At 41.6% G+C, this 22,517-nt stretch overlaps 1 protein-coding gene and 1 long non-coding RNA gene across 2 annotated transcripts; one reads left to right on the forward strand and one right to left on the reverse strand.

The window, feature by feature from the left end:
- Window positions 1–7,170: 7,170 nt before the first annotated feature.
- Window positions 7,171–9,212, reverse strand: LOC124271500. The gene is made up of 3 exons (XR_006897055.1): window positions 9,062–9,212; window positions 7,625–7,706; window positions 7,171–7,469 (listed from the first exon to the last, which is right to left on the reverse strand). It is a non-coding gene; the product is annotated as an uncharacterized LOC124271500 (long non-coding RNA).
- Window positions 9,213–14,810: 5,598 nt separating this feature from the next.
- LOC124271502 (probable transcriptional regulatory protein Teth514_1449) lies at window positions 14,811–22,340 on the forward strand. The gene is made up of 6 exons (XM_046706654.1): window positions 14,811–14,924; window positions 16,781–17,197; window positions 18,701–18,810; window positions 20,173–20,309; window positions 20,984–21,158; window positions 21,502–22,340. The coding sequence occupies exons 2-6, from the start codon at window positions 16,861–16,863 to the stop codon at window positions 21,709–21,711; spliced, it is 969 nt and encodes a 322-aa protein (XP_046562610.1). The 5' UTR covers window positions 14,811–14,924; window positions 16,781–16,860; the 3' UTR covers window positions 21,712–22,340.
- Window positions 22,341–22,517: the final 177 nt, after the last annotated feature.

The raw sequence follows: 22,517 nt of genomic DNA on the forward strand, positions 1-22,517 counted from the left end.
TCACGCACCAGTCTAAATAAACTTGGGTTCAGTATTATTCGTTAAACTGCTATGCTGAGACTCAGTATAGCAGTGTAACGAATAATACTGAGCCTAAGTTTACTTAGACTGATTCACTCACTCACTGACTGCGGCAGGGTATCACAGTTGGCTGGTACAATAAAACCGGAATGTCTCGACAGGACTAGTACTACCGCACGCATGCATGCGCACACACACGCACGTGCACAAGCAACAAATTGTTCCTGGCGAAAGTACCTATAACCTTTCATTGTAAATATGTTACCAAATTTAAGAAATGTAATGGAACCATGTTCTATTGTCAGATGTTCGACTAGGAGACTGCTTAGTCCGGGACCATGCATTTTAAATCCGTGGATGGATGTTTTAAATTAATAATTGAAAAATATTAAAATGAATAGTGTGATGAAAAAATGAAATTTGCGACAAATGTCCCCTCTGTCACGCTTTGGTATATTTGTAAACCTGAGGCTTGAATTTTTACGTGGGAGATAACGCGACAATGTCCCTGGTAGGATTCATAAGTAGGTCTCGTTAGTGGTGGTCCGATTAATTGAAATAATCGAAGACCAAGCAATCGATCATGTTTTGTCATAATCGAACACAAACAATTTTGGACCACTTTTTTACAATAACAATATTTTTCAAAAGGTTGATTTTGTCTCGACATTGCATAAGCACTACAAGCTCGTTCCAAGTCATGATTAAGTTTATCTTAACAACTCCAGGAAATGTATGTTCCTAACACACTAGTCATCGTTTAAAGATGTGAAATTTGCAAATGCATTTTGTGCAATTTGCGAAAAAACCCGAGAGAACTACATGTTTTTTTCTTTATTTTTTGTGCATTAACAAACATAACCAGGAAAATTTGATAAATGACGCTAACCAATTATTTTTGATGATTGATCGGTTGTAATGAACCAATCATCAATTATGAGATTTACACCAATTCCCAACACTAGGCCTCGTGTTTTATAGAAACAGTATTTGTTTCATTCTCTAATACTGATAGCAAGCATACCTAGTTTAAGGTCATATACGTCATATCCTGTTGGGAGAATGGTTGGGCCAGTGTACAGTTACGTCCCTTATATTTAATCGTGCAAGCACCAATTTATGGCAGTTTCGAATCGGAACTTCGCCCTCATGACTATCCATGTGAATTAGATGGTCAAACTCACACCGCCTATATTCAATGGTGACCCATGAAAATTTGGTTGGTAAGAATTGACCTTCAGCAACCCATGCTTGTAGTAAGAAGCGACTGACGCAATCGGGTGGTCAGATTCTGACTTGGCTGATTCGTGTCATCGTCTAGCTGTTTGAGATTCATCATGTCAATCACTGGACTTTCGGTCCACCGCCTCCGTGGTGTAGTGGTTAGAGCGTCCGCCCGGAGAGTGGAAGGTCGCGGGTTCGATCCCGACTGCGTCATACCAAAAGACGTTAAAATATGGTACTTGTTGGTCCCTGCCTGGCGCTCGGCATTAATGGGTACAACAAGGACTGGTCGGCCCGGTGTCAGTATAATGAGTCTGAGTGGGGTATTCATGCTTCACTGCGGCATGGTATCTCAGTGAGCTAGCACTATAAAACCAGCTTCAGTCTGGGTTAGTACAAGCAGCCGCACATACACATACACACGCATGCACGTCGCCATATGAGCGAAATATTCTCAAGCACGACGTTAAACTCAATTTCACCTCACCTCACCTCACTTTCGGTCCAGAATCGCTTATTTACAGACTGCAGTCATATCATTATTGCTATGGTATTGCTGAGTGCGTCGTTAAACAACAAGGAAGCAAAATACATTTACTTGGGGATTGGTTGATCCAGTCGTTCTTTTTACGGATTCCCTTGGGCATGACATGACTATTAGATCGTGAGTCCTTGATTTACCAAGATTTTGATTCTTGGTTTACCAGCAGATATTTTTCTCCATCCTTAAATATTTAAAATTCTACCATGAATCAAGAAAATACTAGATTCTGATTGGTTGTTCAGAAAAATCAGACGGCATCAATTGTGGATTGACGCTCATCTGATTGTAAGGCCGCTTCACCGCGCATTAACACATCTTATTGTGAGAACTACTTCCGTTTGACCACAATGATGGCGGATCATAACAACAACTCCATGGATTTTGACGCTGACTTTCGAATATTCCACACAGGCAATTGGAAATTTTTGGATTAAAAATGCGTTTGATTTCATTGCGCTTCACTGCGCACGTATAGAACACTGCCGCACTACTTCAGCTTGACCCCCAACATGACTAATATCAACACAACAGACGTGATGGAAATGCTGATAAAACATTTATTTAAACTCGAAAAATACAATTATATGATCCCCCCCCACACACACACACACACACAATTATGAGGGAACCTCACTATCATATTACCTTCTATTATAAAAATATTCAAACTCAATTACAATACACAGCCCCAAACATAAACAAAACAATATCTAACATATAAATCAGAAAGCCTTGTAAAAATACATCCCTATTTATACAAAATATGCAGCAAAACATTAGTAAACATTTACCTACCTGGTAAATGGTATATTTAATTCCGTTTAGAATGGGAAATTATAAGATAGATCTAACGGTCTGGCGAAACACCACATTTATGCCACTCATAGTCATACTCCATCATATCCCGTTGCATCGTTCACAAAATAATTCTGCTCTCTGCCAGTTTCCCCGCAAGGTTGTCACTGTTATGTTCATCTACTTTGAAAAACGCTTGGACACAGTCCAGTCCCAAACGATGAAAACAAAGTTCCAAGGAATCACAAGTTAGTCGCATGTACACTAAGCAGCAGCACTGTCACCCTTTTGTCGCATGCCGGGGTGGAGGCAGTACGTGAAATCATGATCGGCCGGTCATAAAAATCAACAGTCTTTGATGAGTTACAGGTCGTAGGTTGATCAGGAAAGTATCTATCCTTCGATTCTGCAGGGTTCAGATTCGACAGTCAGTCAAGTATTGCCCACTGTCACTTCAAATTTCAACCTTTCGCAAAATGTAAACACTGGCTCGTCCGCCATTTCAAACTGTTGCGTAACTGGGCCCGGTTGTTCAAAACTCGGTTATCTTTTAACCAGCCGTTAAGTACATTTAACTGACTGTTACCTAATAACAGAGGGTTATCTTGTTGTTCAAAACTCTGTTAACTTTTAACAGGCTGTTAACGTGACGTTAAGTTAACACACATAAGGACCTCCGCTAACTTTTTAACAGTGTGGTTAACTCGCAAATGGCGTTCATGGCTAACGCTGCTTTCATGAGGCCAGTTCAGCAAAGAAAGGATAGGGTGTATCGTGGACTGGACTTCGATATTGGAAATTATTCTGACGAAGAGTTACATACGAAACTGTATCTATGCACATCATAGGAACTAAAATACATGTTGTACAAGTACATGATGCCTACGTTTCAGTTTTTAACACTTGTTGAAAGGTTTATATATGCTTTACTACACTAAATGTGTGAATTTCTTCTGTAAATATTATTCAAACAAATACTTTCAAAGAATATAACACGTACACCCTATATCCACGTATGATATGATATTGAACAAGGCTACATGTAGATAATGAAATTAGTTTCATGAAAAGATATCCGAACGATTAGCATTATGATACTGAAAGTGTAATCGGCGGGATATGGTGATTGTGTATACTCTTATTCTACCGACCTTCACCTCAGAGAAATTGCCAAATATGTACAACAATGTTAACGTATGACATCACTACCGTTGAGATTTCTTAAAAAATGGCGGAAGACATGGGTTTTGCGAGGACCCTTCCCTTGATTCAGGGATCGTTTGTACATAAATATGAGATGTAAGTAATCAGAATGATTCTGACAATGTGTGTATTCTTACAGGTTTTTATCGTTTCATTTTGAGAAAGAGAAGAAGCGGCCAGAAATGCCGATTATTACCGTTGTCGTTCTGCGTGATTTTGCGTCAATCATGGTGTCACGCTGCACAGAAACTTGACAGTTTCGTATAAACACATCACATTCCTGTTCCTATTTCTTGCTACTATGCTCTTTCCATGCAAATGGGTGTCTGAAAATTTGAGAAAATGCTACACAGTATAAAGTCTGAAATTTTCTTTGTTTACATTTCAAACAGGTGTTGTCTTGCGAGCACAGCATTTGTTTCCACCTCCAATACCTTTCGTTTCAGTTTATCTAGACACTTGGTATTGGTTACAATGTATGAGGAATTCAGTAGGGCTGGGACGAGTAGGAAAAAAGGGAATTGAGTACCCGCATGTACTTAATTACCCGAATCGGAATCGAGTACATGTACCCGGAAATGTAAAAAAAAATACATTCGAGTCAACCTCTGAATTCAATCACGATTTGACAGAGACTATTATAGAAAACTTGAAAAAGTCGTTATAAGACATTAAAACTGACTCCAAGCTATTTAATTTACGTCTGTTTAACCAATATAGAGAGTAACACCATTACTTACACTCCTCGTTATAACAACGAACGTTTCGTTCCTGCTGCTACTGTAACTTATCTACTCACTGCTCATGCACAGATAAATTACAGTCATTAAAACTAGGCTCCATTAATCGGACAATACCAGTGATGTAAAGACCCGTGAATTTCCGGGTTAGAATATTGATCTTCAGTAACCCATGCTTGTCGTAAGAGGCAACTATAACGGGATCGGGTTGTCAGACTCGCTGACTTGGTTGACACATGTCATCGTATCCCAATTGCACACATCGATGCTAATGTTGTTGATCACTGGATTGTCTCGTCCAGACTCGATTATTTACAGACCGCTGCCATATAGCTGGAATATTGCTGAGTGCGGCGTAAAACTAAACTCACTCACTCACTCACTCAACGATGTAAATGTGTGTTACGTCAAAAAACGAAAAAGACAAGCCCTTGTCATTACAGAGCTCTTACCCTTTCCGGGTACCCGATTCCTAGAAATAGGACTCGATTCCAGCTGTACCCGACCCGGATTCGAGTACCCGTCCCAGCCTTAGAATTCAGTGATGCATTTGTCGCCGCTGAATATGAAATATATGTGATGTAACTGGCGTCTGAATACCGGCCTTCGCAAAACGTTGTGAGTTGTGAGTGATATGCAGGCCTACTTCGTAGTCACTTTGATTAAATTTTATATTTGAATATCGAAACCCTTTTTTGTCACAGCGAACACAACACTATCTCTTGTCATTTTACACGATAATGTTTGGAATTTTAAACTTATTTTATAACAATATCTGAATGCTAATGTTATACACTGATGTATTTTATAATAGGGATACAATGGCACAATAGTATTTCTCTGCCGAATCGTTGCAGCGTTCTATAATACACTTATGAAATATAATACATGTTTTCCGTCCTTGAAGAAATTGAAAAGAACTGTGTATGCATTTTCTATAGTCACTTGTGAATTGAACTAAATGGAGGTTCATCTGATCAATTAGTATCGAGGAAATTATGTTCATCTATAACTTAGACGCAGCTTCATGTTTTTCAAGACATCGTTCCGGAATATGCGTCTGTGAAGGCGTTCAGATAATGACGATATTGCACAGTTTTATTCATGAGATTCCTGTCAACAGTAAAGTCGAATAATAGATCGATTAAATTCAGCAGTGTTGGCCCTGGGGCCTATAGTACAATTACAGTTTGATTACTTGCACGTGGTGCTAGTAACATATTAAGTTTCTATTGGCATTGAATGCATATTTCAGATAAAAGCTAATGGTATTATTGTCACAACATCTATATTGTTTGATGTTAAAAGATTTGGCCCTGTGTGTTCATACATTACAATTTTTGACAGACTTGGCAAATAATTAATAAATGATATTGATAGCATCTTAATGACTTGGCCATACAGTCATGACAATTTAAGGAGTGAAAAGTGAGCGATAGGTCTTGTGGGAATTCAAAGATTCGTTAAGACTGTAGCCGTCTAAGCGTAACTCCTGTGTGTAATATTTGTAAATATTCTATCCACTGAAAACATGCTTCTACTATTAATATTACATGTATTTTCATGGATTCATCATATTTTATCTATAGCTGTGCTATAGTTTTTCATTAAAATGACTTTTCTGTTGTCTGAATTGAAGTAAGTCCCACACAGAGCTGGGATCATATGTCTTTGAAATATATATGCAAACGTCTGGAACCTTGTGTTCCAATACAAGCGCTCGTAGCGCTACGACATTCGCATGCCTATGATAAACTATAGAGTTGGCCTCAACCATTGACTGGATTACATTCTCATCGTCAGCAGAGAAATTTCGACTTCTCTTTTTCCTTGGGGTGCAGGCGACATTTCGCGATTCCATTTTTGGTAATCCGGAAGTAAACAGAAAACGGATTGTGGGATATATGGAAGCTAACCAGTGACGTTAACCACACTATTAAACTTTGACGGCGACGTTAGCTAACGGCATGACTAACCATGTTTTGAACAACGCATATTTAACGTTCGGTTACCTAACGGCCGGTTAAGGATTTAACCGGCCGTTAGGAGTTAACCGGCGGTTCTGTCTACTTCGAAGAAAATAAGTAGGTCAGACGATTCCATTATAGTGTGGCCAGGGGGGTACAGTTTCACGGCACACAAAACAATAGGCTGGTTTTAGTCGTGTGGAGTTGGGATGAAAAAAACCCCAAGATCTCGGGTATTACATAATTGCATTGAATAAACAGTAGTTTGATTTCTTTGGACAGAATATTGTTATGTTGTAATGTTAAACAAATACGAACGGCACCTACCGCTCCCTTCACAGACGAGTTCAATTCGCCTCTCGCCCCATGCCGGATTACGCAGTGTCTTCCGCAGAGCGAGGAAGTTCGATTTTAAATGGTTCATGGTAGAATGGAGATAACCCTAGTGTGTTGGAAAATCAGAGACATGCTTTACTGAATTGATGGCGACTAAATATTTCAATTGCAGTTCCAATTGAAATTTAGTCGCCATCAATTCAGTAAAACATGTCTCTGATTTTCAAACACACTAGGTTTATCTCCTAAGTGTTTCCCAAACAGTGTGACTCGAAATGCATAATATATAAATTAAAAAACTTTTACTGTTTTGATTTTACTTTTATTCATTGTTTTCGTCCGCCAGCTCTCTTGTTGGTTGCAGTTGATGCTGGAGATGAGCAAAACATTAAAAAGTACAAATCCTTATGAAAAGTAACAGGGTTACATCTGTAAAATTATCAAAGGATCATGTGCCAGAATGCTTCTTCAAACCAAAATAGTATCTTGGTTATCAGTTAATATTATCAAAAAACTTTGCCAGGGTTGTCTCCCTTGATGTAAATGACCGTTCGAGGAGAAAAGGAGACTCGACCGGCATCTGTTGAGGGCATGTCTGTCCGACTTTGGTCCTCTTTGCGGTGTCCAAGGCGTAACTCTCTGAAATTCAAAATCAGGACGAGTTAATCAAGTTCATAAAAACTCGGATTTGAGCATTTCTTTTGTTTACTCGTGTTAAGTTACTTAATATCAAAAGACATTCAGGTGATATGAACTATATATCTTACATCACTGTTAGCAACTGGGATACTTACGGTGGCATTCCTCACAACTTTTGACATAGATAGCTTTGGCTTTTTCCATCTCACGGGGCATGGTGCTGTCTCTTTTTAAAGTCTGTGGATGATAAATAAAGGCATTTTAGAGTTTGCATAAGCCAACCCTTCCCTTTTCCCCTTTATACATAATAAATGTAAAGATTGAACAGAGGTTTGTGTTTTAACAATAATGTTGCTATGTAATGTTAGTTTATATTTAGATGCTTTTAGACATTCGTAACTACTCGCCTCTTTCCGTGACCTACGCCACCCGGCTTGCCGGAATGACACGAGTAGTAACGAATGGCTTTAAGAGTTAAGTATGATCTGGAATTGTGTAGAAAAGCAGAAACTAATAAAGCATTCAGGACGTCACGATATTGTAACCTTACTGCCCTACAATTTGACCCGTGAAGATCTGGGATAGAATTGGTCTTCAGTAACCCATGCATGTCGTAAATGGCGGGATGGGATGGTCAGACTCTCTGACCTGGTTGACACTTGTCATCCTATCCCAGTTGCGTAGAACGATGCTCATGATGTTGATCACTGGATTGTCTGGTCCTGGTTCGATTATTTACAGACTGCCGCTATATGGCTGCAATATTGCCGAGTGCGGTGTAAAACTAAACTCACTCACTATTTAATGTATATATTTCATATTGCCATAATATTGTAAATGTACTTCCTTACAATTTTGGACTATCACTCTATTTTTCACTTCCATTGTTGTTATTTATCAGTGATGGTTTTTGATTTGTGAACTTGGTTAATGTTATAAAAGAATTATTAACTGTATAATATTCTTTGTTGTTTGTTGGTTTCAGGCTGAAGTCTTTGCGTATAGATTATTAAGCTATTATACATCCCACCGTGAAGAATGAAAGAAATATATTTTGGTATTATTATATGTGTTTCAATGCAACTATTCTTTAATATTCAGAATAACAAACGAGTTCTGAAAATGTTGACGATAAAACTTCATGGGTGGATTCCATGAATCGTCTCTTCGGTGAATTTTGCCTTTGATTGAGGAATAGGACGAAACTAATCATAAACATTCAATAATGGAATACGTGACACGTGTCCTACCTTTGGTGTGATAAGGTAGTGAGTGAGTTGGGTTTTACGCCGCTTTTAGCAATGTTCCAGCAATAGTACGGTGGGGATCTCCAGAAATGGGCTTCACACATGTGGGGAATCGAACCGGGCCTTCCGCGTGACGAGCAACCGCTTTAACCACTAGGCTATCCCACCGCCCCGATAAGATAAGGCGAAATAAAGTAAGCTGATTTTGACTTGGACGCATGAAAACCTTGCAGTGCCATTAACCTCTACCCAACACCCTATCCACTCCTAAACCTAAGGAATAATTAATCCGACAACTTTTGAACTCATCCCTCCTTCAAGAGACTATAATGTACAATATCTTACCTCGAGGTTGAAAAGCAGACGTGGTTGCACTACCCGATATGAACGATTCTAACTGTCCAGGCTTGTGTTGCTCAAACGGCCACAAGGGTGGATGACCAACTTGACCGGTCGAACCTGTTTTTATCCAGTGTCTCAAGCCCTGTGTGGAGAATACCTGCTGGGTAAGATATGAATGACGTGGGTGAATGGCGTTACGGACAATGCAGTGATGTGTGGAGCTGTGTTGGACGAGCGGTCAGTTGCCGGAATGAGTTACTGATGGCCAGTGGTCAGTTACGCCCAAGAGAGTGATTTTTGGGAAGGCTGTTTCATCAGTCCACCTAACTGGTTGACAGTCCGTCTCAGAATATTTCCTTAAAGGCGGTCATTGAACCCCAGCCCAAGGAGGCTCGCCAGGAGACAAAGTTGGCGGACTTGGACTATTGCGGGCTCCGTGAACATTTCATTTTCAGCGCAAAAGAGTGAGTGAGTTTAGTTTTACGCCGCATTTAGCAATATTCCAGCTATATCACGGCGGGGGTAACAAGAAATGGGCTTCACACATTGTACCCATGTAGGGAATCGAACCCGGGTGTTCGGCGTGACGAGCGAACCCTACTCTACTAGGCTACCTCACCGCCCCTTCGGCGCAGAAGAACTTGGGACGTTAATTTCTTAACAAAATTGAAAACCTGGAAGTGGTACATCAAATAAAACCCATTTAGCTGTTTCAGGAAAACCAGGCAACAGCCCGCTCAGTCATTGTAGTGGACACAGGTTGCCCACTGGTAAAAAACGCCGCGGGTCGCTATACAGGTTTTGGCATTTCATCGAAATGGGTAAATTTCTGAGACCTGCATCATTTCAAGCTTTTGTCCCACATGATATAACTGGAATATTGTTGAAAGTTGCGTTAAACCCAACTCACTCACTCATCGTTAGGTTTATGCATAAAACCTATACACGACTGTAACCCAGTCGCAACTATGGCCGCAAGTAGAGCTAGACAAGCATTCTGCCTTTCGCCTCCCGACGATTGATTGATTGCATAAAGTGCTGTTAGGAGCGCAAGCACTCTACGGCAGGCAAACCAGTCTATGAGAGGAACACCGGTCGCAGTTGGTCACAGAAGAGGCATTTAGATTTACGGAGTCGCGACTTTGAATCGAGGCTGAGTTGACGTGACTCGGTATGTGTGATATGTGATCGTGACATGAATTTCAGGTGTCGAAAACCATGGAGAAGTGGAGAAATCATCGTCATAAATGGGTGTTTGTTGATATTCCCGAAAACGTTTGGATTTTGTCCGTCAGAAAAGTCAGGAATGGCAGATTATAAAAGCCTTATTATTTTAAAAACTATAATTTTTAGTGGAAGTCGCGTTGGCTTAGCGGGTTGGGCGGCTGAATCTGTGTGCTGGCTATTAGGTGCCTGACTCTGAGGTTGTAAGGTACTTTACTAAGAAAGTGTTATCCCAAATATAACATATGTTACATATGTTTTAACTCAATCATTCAGTTTAAATGTAATTTTGCGTGAGAAAGAAAAGTTTATTTACGATCTTCACGATTGTTAGTTAGCGGAGAAATATCACGTAAAACTCAACATTTATACCTTACCCTTTGTTTTGTGGAAGTGGTATTGATTGTGTAACACTGTTCCAAGTTTAATACAATTCACATGTGATATTTGATACGACCCGGTGATGTGCTATATCTAGACTTTTGCTACATCTAGGCGGAGTTCTGGGATATACTACAACCCGATGGGATATTCTAACCCAGGGATCTGGAGAATGTTCTATAGTCTTTCTATTTGGAATTTCAGCGGACTTAACTCTTCCGGGGCGGTGGGGTAGCCTAGTGGTTTCGTCACGCCGAAGACCAGGGTTCGATTCCCCACATAAAAATGTATGAAGCCCATTTCTGGTGTCCCCCGCCGTGGTATTGCAGGAATATTGCTAAAAGCAGCATAAAACCATACTCACTCACTCACTTAACTCTTCCATCTGATCTCACATTACATGTATATCTCAAGTCACAAAAAAGACCCGCATTGTATGTGAGTATCAAGTTCCTTGTTGTTTGTTGGTTATCTTATGGGGGTGGTGGAGTATATAGCCTAGTGGATAAAGCATTGGCTCGTCACGCCGAAGACCCGGGTTCGAATCCCCACATGGGTACAATGAGTGAAGCCCATTTCCGGTGTCCCCCGCCGTGATATTGCTGGAATATTGCTAAAAGCGGCGTAAAACCATACTCAGTCAGTCAGTGGTTATCTTACGGAATGATTCCCGGTTAACTTTTTAGTCTCAACCTGGCAACACGCGACGTCACATTTTGAAATTTGGTCTATTTGCAGCTCACATGTTTCTGACAATCATATCATCAGAAGTTCCCTAAATATGTCTAGATCTGGGCCCCGTTTCACAAAGCTATCGAAGCGCTACGATTGTCGTAGCTCCTATGCTGTAACACAGACTAAAGACAGTCGTAGCGTCATGATAGCTTTGTGAAACGGGGCCCAGTGTCCTTTCCACAAAGCGGTCTCAGCGCTTATATTATTAGGTGATCGTAACTCCTCTTAAAGAGACCCGTGAAGATCCGGGGTAGAATTGGTCTTCAGCAACCCATGTGCTTGCCGTAAAAGGCGACTATGCTTGTCGTAAGAGGCCACTAACGGGATCGGGTGGTCAGTTTCGCTGACTTGGTTGACACATGTCATCGGTTCCCAATTGCGCAGATCGATGCTCATGCTGTTGATCACTGGACTGTCTGGTCCAGACTCGATTATTTACAAACCGCCGCCGTAGCGCTAAGGTCGCTTTGTGGAACGATCCCAGGTGTTTACTTGAAACAGGCTTCTTGAATATGAACAAACAACGGAATTGAAAAGGCCAAAGACCCTAGTGAAATAAACTAGCGTCCAAAAGAAACGCCACCAAAATACAAATTATCATGAATTGTCAAAATAATTGCCAATCTGCTGAAAAACGGCTGAAAACACATCCCTCGGCCACAACCTGTCTATTCCAGTGAACAAGTGCACGAGATTTTGATGATTGGTGAGTTAAATGAATTCGCACAGAAAAAATGGAAATTGTGCACAAAGTTACCCGTATGACATGAGGGTATAAAACCTGATTAGATTTGTTCTCTCTCATCATGTGACACGATTGAAAGCAGCCAACATGCCTCGATTGACCAAAGAACAGAGGGAAAGAGCAATTGGTATGCTTCAGATGGGCGCAACACAGGAGTACGTGGCCAGGCTCGTGGGATGCTGCAAGTCCACCATCGCCAGACTTGTCACACGTCACAGACAGACTGGCAGTACTGCTGACAGACCCAGGGGTGGCAGACCCAAGGTCACGACCCCACAGGAAGATCGATACGGGTGCTCCATCTGAGAAACCGCTACCTCACTGTGACGTTATCAAGCGCCAATAGCCTTGGACATGCAGTCAGCAGACTGACCGTAGCAAGACGACTCCGTCAGCATGGTATCCGTGCCTATCGACCTTTCAAGGGCATGACGTTAACGCTCCGACACCGACGTGCCAGATTGAGGTGGGCCAGGACCGTAATGCAGTGGCAGCAGCGAAACTGGCGAAGTGTGCTCTTCAGTGACGAGAGCAGGTTCCAGCTCTTCAAATCTGATGGTCGTGTTCGAATCTACCGACGTCGGGGCGAACGGACGGCACCTGCTTGCATCCAAGAAGTGGAGCATTACGTCGGTGGAAGCGTTATGGTCTTGGGCGGAATTTGTGGGGAACAGGAGACAGATCTCGTCATCATCAACGGTAATCACACCGCACGTCGTTACATCGACGAGATTTTACGTCCTGTGGTGCTGCCTTACCTGCAACGTCACCCAAGGACTCTGTTTCCACAGGACAACGCCACACCTCACACAGCTCGGATCACTAGTGACTTCCTCAACACTTACAACGTCAACTGCTACAGTGGCCCGCGAGATCACCCGATCTGTCTCCAATCGAACACCTCTGGGACCATCTGGGGCAACGTATTCGGAAAAGTCAACAGCCGCCAATGACTAGGTACGCTTTGGCAGTTGCCCTGCAAGAGGAATGGCGCCGAATCCCTAATGATGACGTCAGAAGGCTCACATACTCAGTTCGACGCCGCGTTAGAGCCTGCATCACTGCTAGGGGTGGCCACACACGATACTGAATCATCTGTGTTGTTCAGGACAGTTTAAGACCTTAAAGACGAATCAGCGTTGGCGATCGAATACTGGGCACTGCACCCCTGTGTCATCCATGTGCCTTCAGAACACGAACTGTTTCGTTTTTCTAACTGAAAAGTTTCAAGAACTGTTGCTGACTGATTGTGTTTTACAATACAACACTTCTTGTTACCATAATTTGCTTTTGTTGTGTTTTAGTGAAGAAAGCTGTTTGGTGGCGTTTCTTTTGGACGCTAGTTTATAATGCACAATAAACAAACAAAAATAGAAGAGATAATTTATATTTTGTATTATCATAATCTGCAAAAAAATGTCTACATGGTACACATGCCACTCAAGCGGTGGGTAGCCGAGTGGTTAAAGCGTTCGCTCGTCACACCGAAGTCCCGGGTTCGATTCCCCACATGGGTACAATGTGTGAAGCCCATTTCTGGTGTCCCCCGCAGTGATATTGCTGGAATATTGCTAAAAGCGGCGTTAAACCATACTTACCCACTGCTATATAAGAGACGGGGCCCAGCTTTGCAAAAAACAGCACAAGCGCCCCATTCTGTTATCAGTTATGTTACTCCGCGGATTTACATGGTAGGCAAACAGGTCTTACGTTTAAACATTCCAGTTCTCCAAAACATTGCTTGTGATTAGATAGCATTTGATTGCCCAACCAACACCAAACAGTTAACTTTGTCCGTTGCCACAGATATAAAGTCACGCATCCTCTTTTCTCTCATTTCATGTGAAATGAATTTGTATATGATTTAAAACTGATGGAAAAATGGACCTTTCCTACTTTATGAATAAGAGATTTCGGGTACCATCTCATACCTTTCCATAGATATGATTCAGACATTATTCCTGAAAAACAACCTCCCCGGAACTGGTAAATTTGCTCCAAATAAAGCAGTACTTGGGAGAACAGGTCGTGAAACATTACATGTGTTCGATGCCAAACTAGAGTTGTTTTGGCTAAGAATGGAGCCCGGGTCCAAAATGGCCATACATCATTATTATTTACTTTTTTTAAAACTCATAACATATTCCCATGTTGTATTAGTCGATATCAAGGTGTAAAAATGAAATATCAATGCTATTTCGTGGTTCAAGGTATGGATCGTAATCATGGAAAAATAAAATTAAATCGGTGTCGGAATCCAGATATTTACTATATCATTTTGCGTTGATTTCAGAAGAAGGTGGTTAGAAACAAATGATTTTGTATCAACTTAAGCAAAGGTTATTAAATATTCTAACAGGCGTGAAATGAATGATGTAAGATGCTAAAATAACACCACATTTGTACACATAATTATAAATAATTCAAATAGAAGATAAACCAAGAATAACAACGCCGTGTAAACTGAGACTTTTACCCCATAACTTCGTGATATATGTTTTTTTAGAAGAAAAAACAAGATGTCTAAAAACTTGATTGTGTACGTATTCGCCAAAGGCATTACACAAGGCACCATCAAGGCAGGTCGTCTCTAGTTCCAGAGATTATGTTGCCGCTTTTCTCAGTTTAATTTTCTTGCAAGGGAAATAACTCTCATTTGGCGATGCATTTTGTAAGTCTCCTATTCGAAGACAAGAAAGTGGAACACGTTCGGACTCACGAGCCTACCCGGTCAAGCTGTTCAATGTGTATGTTAAAAAGTGTCTGTTGACATTATATCGGGTGCGTATATTCTGACAGATGGCTATATATTTCACATTTTACTCAAGCCATCATTAATTATGTTGTTATAAAGCTACACTAATCATGGGCACACACACACACACACACACACACACACACATTCATGAAAATTAAAACATGGAAAGGATGCATTTCGTAAGGCCAAACTTTGCTATAGGCCGATTGGCCTTTAATTATGATATTTATCAAATAAATTTAATGTGGTGCATTTCGCATGAGAATATTAACATCGTTCAAGTTTTGATGTCCTAAGGTTTTCATTCAAACCTTTTTGAGCATTTTCATCACATAGTAAAGGAGTTTGGAAATTGCTAATTAAATATGTCTATAATATTTTTGACAATTTTCGCTGAAAATTAATGACATAGATATTCAGTTTTAGTTTTCAAAATGAAAATCTGTGCAAAATTGTGTTCTTAAATGAAACATCTTTTCCTGAACATTATATAAATTTCCATTTTGTCCAAAAAACTGAGGAGGTCCATTAACTATATTCATCTCTATGATCATATAAAACCATTTCGTGTAGAAATTGATTATTGTGAAATAATAATAATAATGGTCAAATATAGCCCGATCGGCCTATAGGAAAATAGGCAGAACGGCCTATAATATCCCGTTCGGCCTTTTATAGGCCAATCGGTTGGTTTCCCCAACCTGTTCGTCTTGTTCTGAATGTTCGACATGAGCAGCGATGGGATCCTACAATCAAGACATGACCCTGTCTTGACTGTTGAACCCCATCGCGGCTATCGTCTTGTCGATGAGTGATGAAACTATCATTTTAATTCTGCAATAATTACAAGCGTTACACTCACATGACAAAAGTTTATGGAACTACTAAAAAAAATAATAAAAAATCCATTTCTCCTGTATATTGAAAACTGCCATGATCTACCTTATCAGGCTCATATTTCGCCCCAGAAATAAAGTATTTTACGCATTTATGATTAAATATACGTTTGTAACTTCAATTACTCACATACTCAATACTCATGTTTTCTTAGGTAACTGACTTGCTCGAGGTGAAAGTCTACCTAAGAGCTTCAGATGAATCATTACTGCGATATAGCAGTTGTTAATTGTTAACACTAGGTGCAATATTGCATGAGACACATTGGAGGATTTAAATGATCGACAACAACAAAAGTAATGTCATTCATTAATCCCATGTGCAAGTAAAGATCTGGGTTAGAATTGGTCTTCAGCAACCCATGCTTGTTGTAAGAAGCGACTAACGTGATTGGACGGTAAGGCTCGCTGACTTCTTTGATACATATGCATGTCATTGAATCCCAATTGTGTAGACCGCCTCCGTGGTGTAGTGGTTAGAGCGTCCACCCGGCGAGCGGAAGGTCGCGGGTTCGATCCCCGACCGCATCATACCAAAAAGACGTTAAAATATGGTACTTGTTGGTCCCTGCCTTGCGCTCGGCATTAATGGGTACAACAAGGACTGGTCGGCTCGGAGTCAATATAATGTGTCTGAGTGGGGTATTCATGCTTCACTGCGGCATGGTATCTCAGTGGGCTAGCACTATAAAACCATCTTAAGTCTGGGCTAGTACAAGCAGCTGCACATACACATACACACGCATGCACGTCGTCATATGAGCGAAAAATTCTCAAGCACGACGTTAAACCTAATTCCACAGTTGTGTAGATCAATGATCAATCATGGTGTTGATCACTGGATTGTCTGTTCCTGACTTGATTATTTACAGACCACTACCATATGGCTGGAATATTGCTTAAAGCGACATTAACCAACAACCATATGAAATCATTAAACCTAAGTGACAAGACAAACTGACCGATTATCTTCCTATTTTCAGGTACACAGACAGGAATAGCTTGATAATGGTCACAGAAGAAAACCATTAACAAAGTACAATAAACTTATTAGTAATTCATCATGGCTGCAGCCTACTCGAATGTCACAAGGAAACTGCTACTTAATCTCACAGACATCAAATCAAGTACTCGGCTGTTACCAGCATTTAGCTGTTCAATATGGCAAACGAGGGACTATTCCAGCTGCCCAAACAGCTTGTGTGGACGTCAGTTAAGCATCCACCCATTGTGCAGGACCAAATATGCAGCCATAAGTCACACCACTTTTTTTTTGCCGATGCGGTGTATGGCCGGACACAGTAAATGGCAGAACATAAAGCGCACCAAAACAGCGAAAGATTCGGAACGAAACAAAGTGTTTTCAAACATTGCTAATCAGATAAGGGCAGTTGTTCAAGGTTTGTTTTTCAAAGCTTGATTTTCTCATTGTATTCTATGATCATTTTCCTGTGAGACAAAGTGATCAATCACTTGGGAGATTATACCAATTTCACCTCGTCTATAATATTTTCTAAGTGCCTGAGTTCTAATTACAGTAAATGTGGTACTCCCTATTATCCCAGTCTCAGTGGACCGCCTCCGTGGTGTAGTGGTTAGAGCATCCGCCCATAGAGCGGAAGGTCGCGGGTTCGATCCCCAACCGCGCGTCATACCAAAAGACGTTAAAATATGGTACTTGTTGGTCCCTGCCTGGCACTCGGAATTAATGGGTACAACAAGGACTTGTTGGCTTGGAGTCATTATAATGTCTCTGAGTGGGGTATTCATTCTTCACTGCGGCATGGTATCTCAGTGGGCTAGCACTATAAAACCAGCTTAAGTCTGGGCTAGTACAAGCAGCCGTACATACACGTACACACACATGCACATGGTCATATGAGTGAAATATTCTCAAGCACGACGTACAACCCAATTTCACCTCACCTCACCCCAGTCTCAGTGTTTATATCTTCAAGTTTCATAATTTACTATGAGTTGCCTCCCTTGTGTTGAGTTGTCAGTGCATTACCAGGAGTAAAATTGCATCTATTGACGAGATTGAAATTTACGATCAAGATGGAGTGAAGCCGAATTGCTGAGGAAACTCACATCTGACTGGCTCAAGACCTTTTTTAGCATTCCTATAAATGTCAAATTATCTGCTGGTCGACTAGTTTTTAACCTCAAATTTAACCAATGTTTTTTATATAAGAATTTGAAATTAGTGCACTGCGTTATTGTAATTGCGCAAATCCTCTGTATCTGTAGTAGAGAAGTAGAGGCCAGAATTTCATTTGCCTTTCACCTCTGACATGTCGAGTATCTGTTTAATACTGTTTGTTTATAGATCCATGAAGTTCCGGGTTAGAATTGATCTTCAGTAACCCATGCTTGTCGTAAGAGGCGACTAATGGGATCCGGGTGGTCAGGCTCGCTGACCGGGTTGACACATGTCATCGTTTCCCAATTGCATAGATCGATGCTCATGCTGTTGATCACTGGATTGGCTGGTCCAGACTCGATCATTTACAGACCGCTGCCATATAGCTGGAATATTGCTGACTCCTTCATTTATACAGGTTGATAGAATATTTGACAATTTGTTGTTGTTGATCTTTAACAAAAAAAACCCCATAAATCCTAATTTTCCCAGTATTTTAATTGGTCAGATCCGAAAACTAATGAAAAATACAAAAATGCTATTTGTGGGTATTTTAGCAAAATTCCAGCAATATCACAGTAGGGGATACTAGGGGAATCGAACCTGGATCTTCGTGATGACCGAATGCATTAACTTCTAAGCTCCTTGTGTTCAAAACTGTTCTTTAAGTATTTGAAGTTTTTAAATCTACCTCAGAAAGAGTTAGATATCCCTAATCGTGATGCTGATAAAGACCAGTGGACATTCTTGATTTTTTCAGCCACAGGAGTATCCGACCCCAAACGAAATCCAACATTAGCCAGAATCATTGCTGATGCCAAGGCAAAGAATGTTCCTGCTGCCAACATAGAGGCTGCTCTGGAAGCAGCTGTAAGTATTGTGTGGGAAGAGGGGTAGGAGGTTACTGTGGGTGGATGGGTGGGATGAGGGGCAGGATGTTACTGTGGGTGGATGGGAGGGATGAGGGGTAGGAGGTTACTGTGGGTGGATGGGAGGGATGAGGGGCAGGATGTTACTGTGGGTGGTTATGTGGATGGGAGGGATGAGGGCAGGATGTTACTGTGGTTGGATGGGAGGGTAGGAGGTTACTGTGGGTGGATGGGAGGGATGAGGGGCAGGATGTTACTGTGGGTGGATGGGAGGGATGAGGGGCAGGATGTTACTGTGGGTGGATGGGAGGGATGAGGGGCAGGATGTTACTGTGGGTGGATGGGAGGGATGAGGGGCAGGATGCTACTGTGGGTGGATGGGAGAGGGAGAATGAGGGGCAGGTGGTTGGATAGGTGGGATGAGGGCAGGGATGGAGAGAGGGATGAGGTGGGATGAGGGGCAGGATGTTACTGAGGATCTGGGTGGGATGATGAGGAGCAGGGTTACTGTGGGTGGATGGGGGAGGGATGAGGAGCAAGGAGGTTACTGTGGGTGGACTGTATAGGAGGGGAGGGATGAGGGGCAGGAGGATTACTGTGGATACTGTGGATGGATGGGGGATGAGGGGCAGGGTTATGAGGGAGGATGTTACTGGATGGATACAGCAGGAGATTGTGTGGGGTGGATGGGGAGGGATGTGCAGGATGTTACTGTGGGTGGATGCAGGATGGATGGGGAGATGGGAGGGGGATGAGGGAGCAGGATGTTAGGGAGGAGGTTACTGTGGGTAATGTGGATGTGTTTTTTTGTGTAATGGGATTGGTTGGTCGACCAATATTTTTTTCAATTATATTAAAACATCTTTGGCCATTTGCTGGTATTTGAATGATTGAGAGAGGGTTAAGTTCAATTCAATGTAAACATTTCCATTTGACTTATAACAGGTATCAGTTGTATGTTTTTGTTAATATTACTTTTCAGAGAGTGAACCCTCGAAGATCAGGGTTAGAATGAACCTTCAGTAACCCTTGCTTGTCGTAAGAGGCTACTGACGGGATCGGGTGGTCAGGATCGCTGGCTTGGTTGACGCATGTCAACAGTTCCCAATTGCACAGATTGATGCTCATGCTGTTGATCACTGGATTGTTTGGTCCAGACTCGATTATTTACAGACAGCTGGTATATTGCTGAGTACAGCCTAAAACTAAACTCTCTCACTCACTCACTCACTCTCTCACTCTTCAGAGAGTGGATTTTTTAAGTATCTCTTCAACACTGCCTGTGCAGATTGTTTAAACAAAGTGATCTTGCCCATGTTATCCCCTGGTAAGTCACATTTCTACATGTTTGTGTTGTTTATAGGCAAAGGCCAGAGACAATTCCTCTGTGGTGTACTTCGAAGGGCGAGGTCCTTGTGGAACGTTTTTCGTCGTTGAAGCCTTCACTGCAAAGTCCACAAAAACCAAGAATGACCTTCAAAATATTATCAAGAGGTTTGGGTATGTATCTCTCAAAAACCGATGTGACATAAAAAGTATTAATACACATAGGCCTAACATTAACCCAACCCAGTAACATCCTGTTGCAAATGTGGATATTCTGTACCATAGCTGTAGAAGTATTCTGCCCTTGAATCAGAACAGGGACATCATTTTATAATGTATACCTATTTTGCCCTTGAATCAAATAAGGGAGATGGTCACTCTGTATTGTAGAAACACAAGGATTGGGTACCAGCCTAAACTCTCCATAGGAAGTTCCCTACCTACCCATGAAGATCCAAGTTAGAATTGATCTTCAGTAACCCATGCTTGCCGTAAGAGGCGACTAACGGGATCGGAGGGTCAGGCTCGCTGACTTGATTGACATGTCGGAGGAGAATGTGGACATGGACAAGAACGTGGAAGTTGCTATCGAAGCAGGGGCAGAAGATGTTACCACAGAGAAGGATGAAACAGAGGAACATTTTCTTAAGGTCTGGTCCAGACTCAATTATTTTCAGACCACCGCCGCCATATAGCTGAAATATTGAGTGTAGAGTTAAACCGACTACCCAACCAACCAACCATAGGACAACTGAACTATATCAAACTGCATCTGAAGTATGGGTTCTTGGCAGGTGTTGAAAACTGTTGATGGAGATTTTGGTGAGATGTTCGTGTTGGTTTTGCAGCGCTTCGATAGGCGAGCCTGGCATGGCGAGGCATGCGTTTGACAAGAAGGGCGTAATCATGGCGACACTGTCGGAGGAGAATGTGGACATGGACAAGTACGTGGAAGTTGCTATCGAAGCAGGGGCAGAAGATGTTACCACAGAGAAGGATGAAACAGAGGAACATTTTCTTAAGGTTAGTTTAGGAGGCAATTGCTTTCCATTTCATAAAAAGGATGTGAATGTTTTACAGTGTCACCAATTCAGTGAGTTTGGTCATTATACAGATTGGAGAACCAGTTATTCTCTACTGTAGACCCATACTACTCCTCAATACCTCTCCTACCTCCATAAATGAAACACATTTTCATGAGGCTCTCCCAATAATGTCTGACCGGTCCTAAAATATTATTCAAATTTATTGACCAGAACAGTCTTTTTTTCATGCTTGTGTTGATTAATAGTTAATTTATTGATAATCAAATGTTTTTAAGCCAGTTTTCCAAACATTCATCTCTGAAACAACATCTCTATTTTAGTTTATATGTGACCCAACGACTTTGATGTCAGTGAAGGGCAAGTTAGAGGGACATGTGGACATCCGTTCCTTCATGGTGGACTTCCTACCGATGACCACTGTTGACCCGCCGCCACAGGAGCTGGAAATCGTGGAGAAGCTGACAGAGAAAATGGAGGAGAACCCGGATGTCCAGCGTGTGTTTTTCAATGTCAGGGGAACCGATTCATGACATCCCCAACTCTAGATTATTTCTGAGAGTGCTGATGTCGTGAGGCCTCGGTACTGTTTCTCTGGTGAGAGTGGATAGGTTTGAGTGGCGCATGTAACTGTATTCCAGTAATATAGCAGCATATTGAGGGAGGAATGCCAGAAGTGATACAGGTCCTGAGTGTTTACCATTATTGTGAAAACCAGGAGCACAGGCATGGTACTGGCAAACCCAGACATATGATCACAGGGAAGAGAAATTCCAACCCACGATCATAGTTTTCTTGAGAAACGCCACCCTGCACTGCCTGTTGAAACCAACTTCGCTTTGAAAGTGGTTAAAGCGTTCACGCCGAAGATCCGGGGTCGATTCCCTGCATGGGTACAATGTGCTCCATTTCTGGTGTCCCCCCCCCCCCTTTGATATTGCTGGAATAATGCTGGAATAATGCTGAAAGCGACATAAAGCTAAACTCACTACAGTCTATTATAACTAAAGATTATTTCTGAGAGTGCTGAAGTTGTCATACTGTTTCTTTGTAATCTGGAAGTCGTGAATATATAGGTTTGGAGTATTGTGATCTAAACGAATAATGTTACGTTTGAATGCTTGTGATATTTGTATGGAATAAACTGCAAGGCAAAAGACATTGTACAATGGTGTTTCATGGTGGCTGAAAATGAGGAAGAAGAGAGGGAACAGTTAGTTGATGGTTAAGTTGATATTGGACCATAGTTGTTCAGTGGTTCAACATCTGTTTTCAGCCTTCACATCTTGATAACTGTTTGTGGGGCGGTTTGAGTCAGTACGGTTTATGCGGCAGGGGA

Source organism: Haliotis rubra, unplaced genomic scaffold, assembly GCF_003918875.1.
Source record: "Haliotis rubra isolate DU_JTF1 unplaced genomic scaffold, ASM391887v1 Scf1606, whole genome shotgun sequence".
NCBI lineage: Eukaryota > Metazoa > Mollusca > Gastropoda > Lepetellida > Haliotidae > Haliotis > Haliotis rubra.

Bases quoted from the DNA above. Each gene is read 5' to 3' on its own strand.
- LOC124271502 (XM_046706654.1), top strand. From the start codon at position 16,861: ATGGCTGCAGCCTACTCGAATGTCACAAGGAAACTGCTACTTAATCTC. The intron at 17,198-18,700 runs GTTTGTTTTTCA...TGATTTTTTCAG, and splicing joins GATAAGGGCAGTTGTTCAAG to CCACAGGAGTATCCGACCCC. The intron at 21,159-21,501 runs GTTAGTTTAGGA...TCTCTATTTTAG, and splicing joins CAGAGGAACATTTTCTTAAG to TTTATATGTGACCCAACGAC.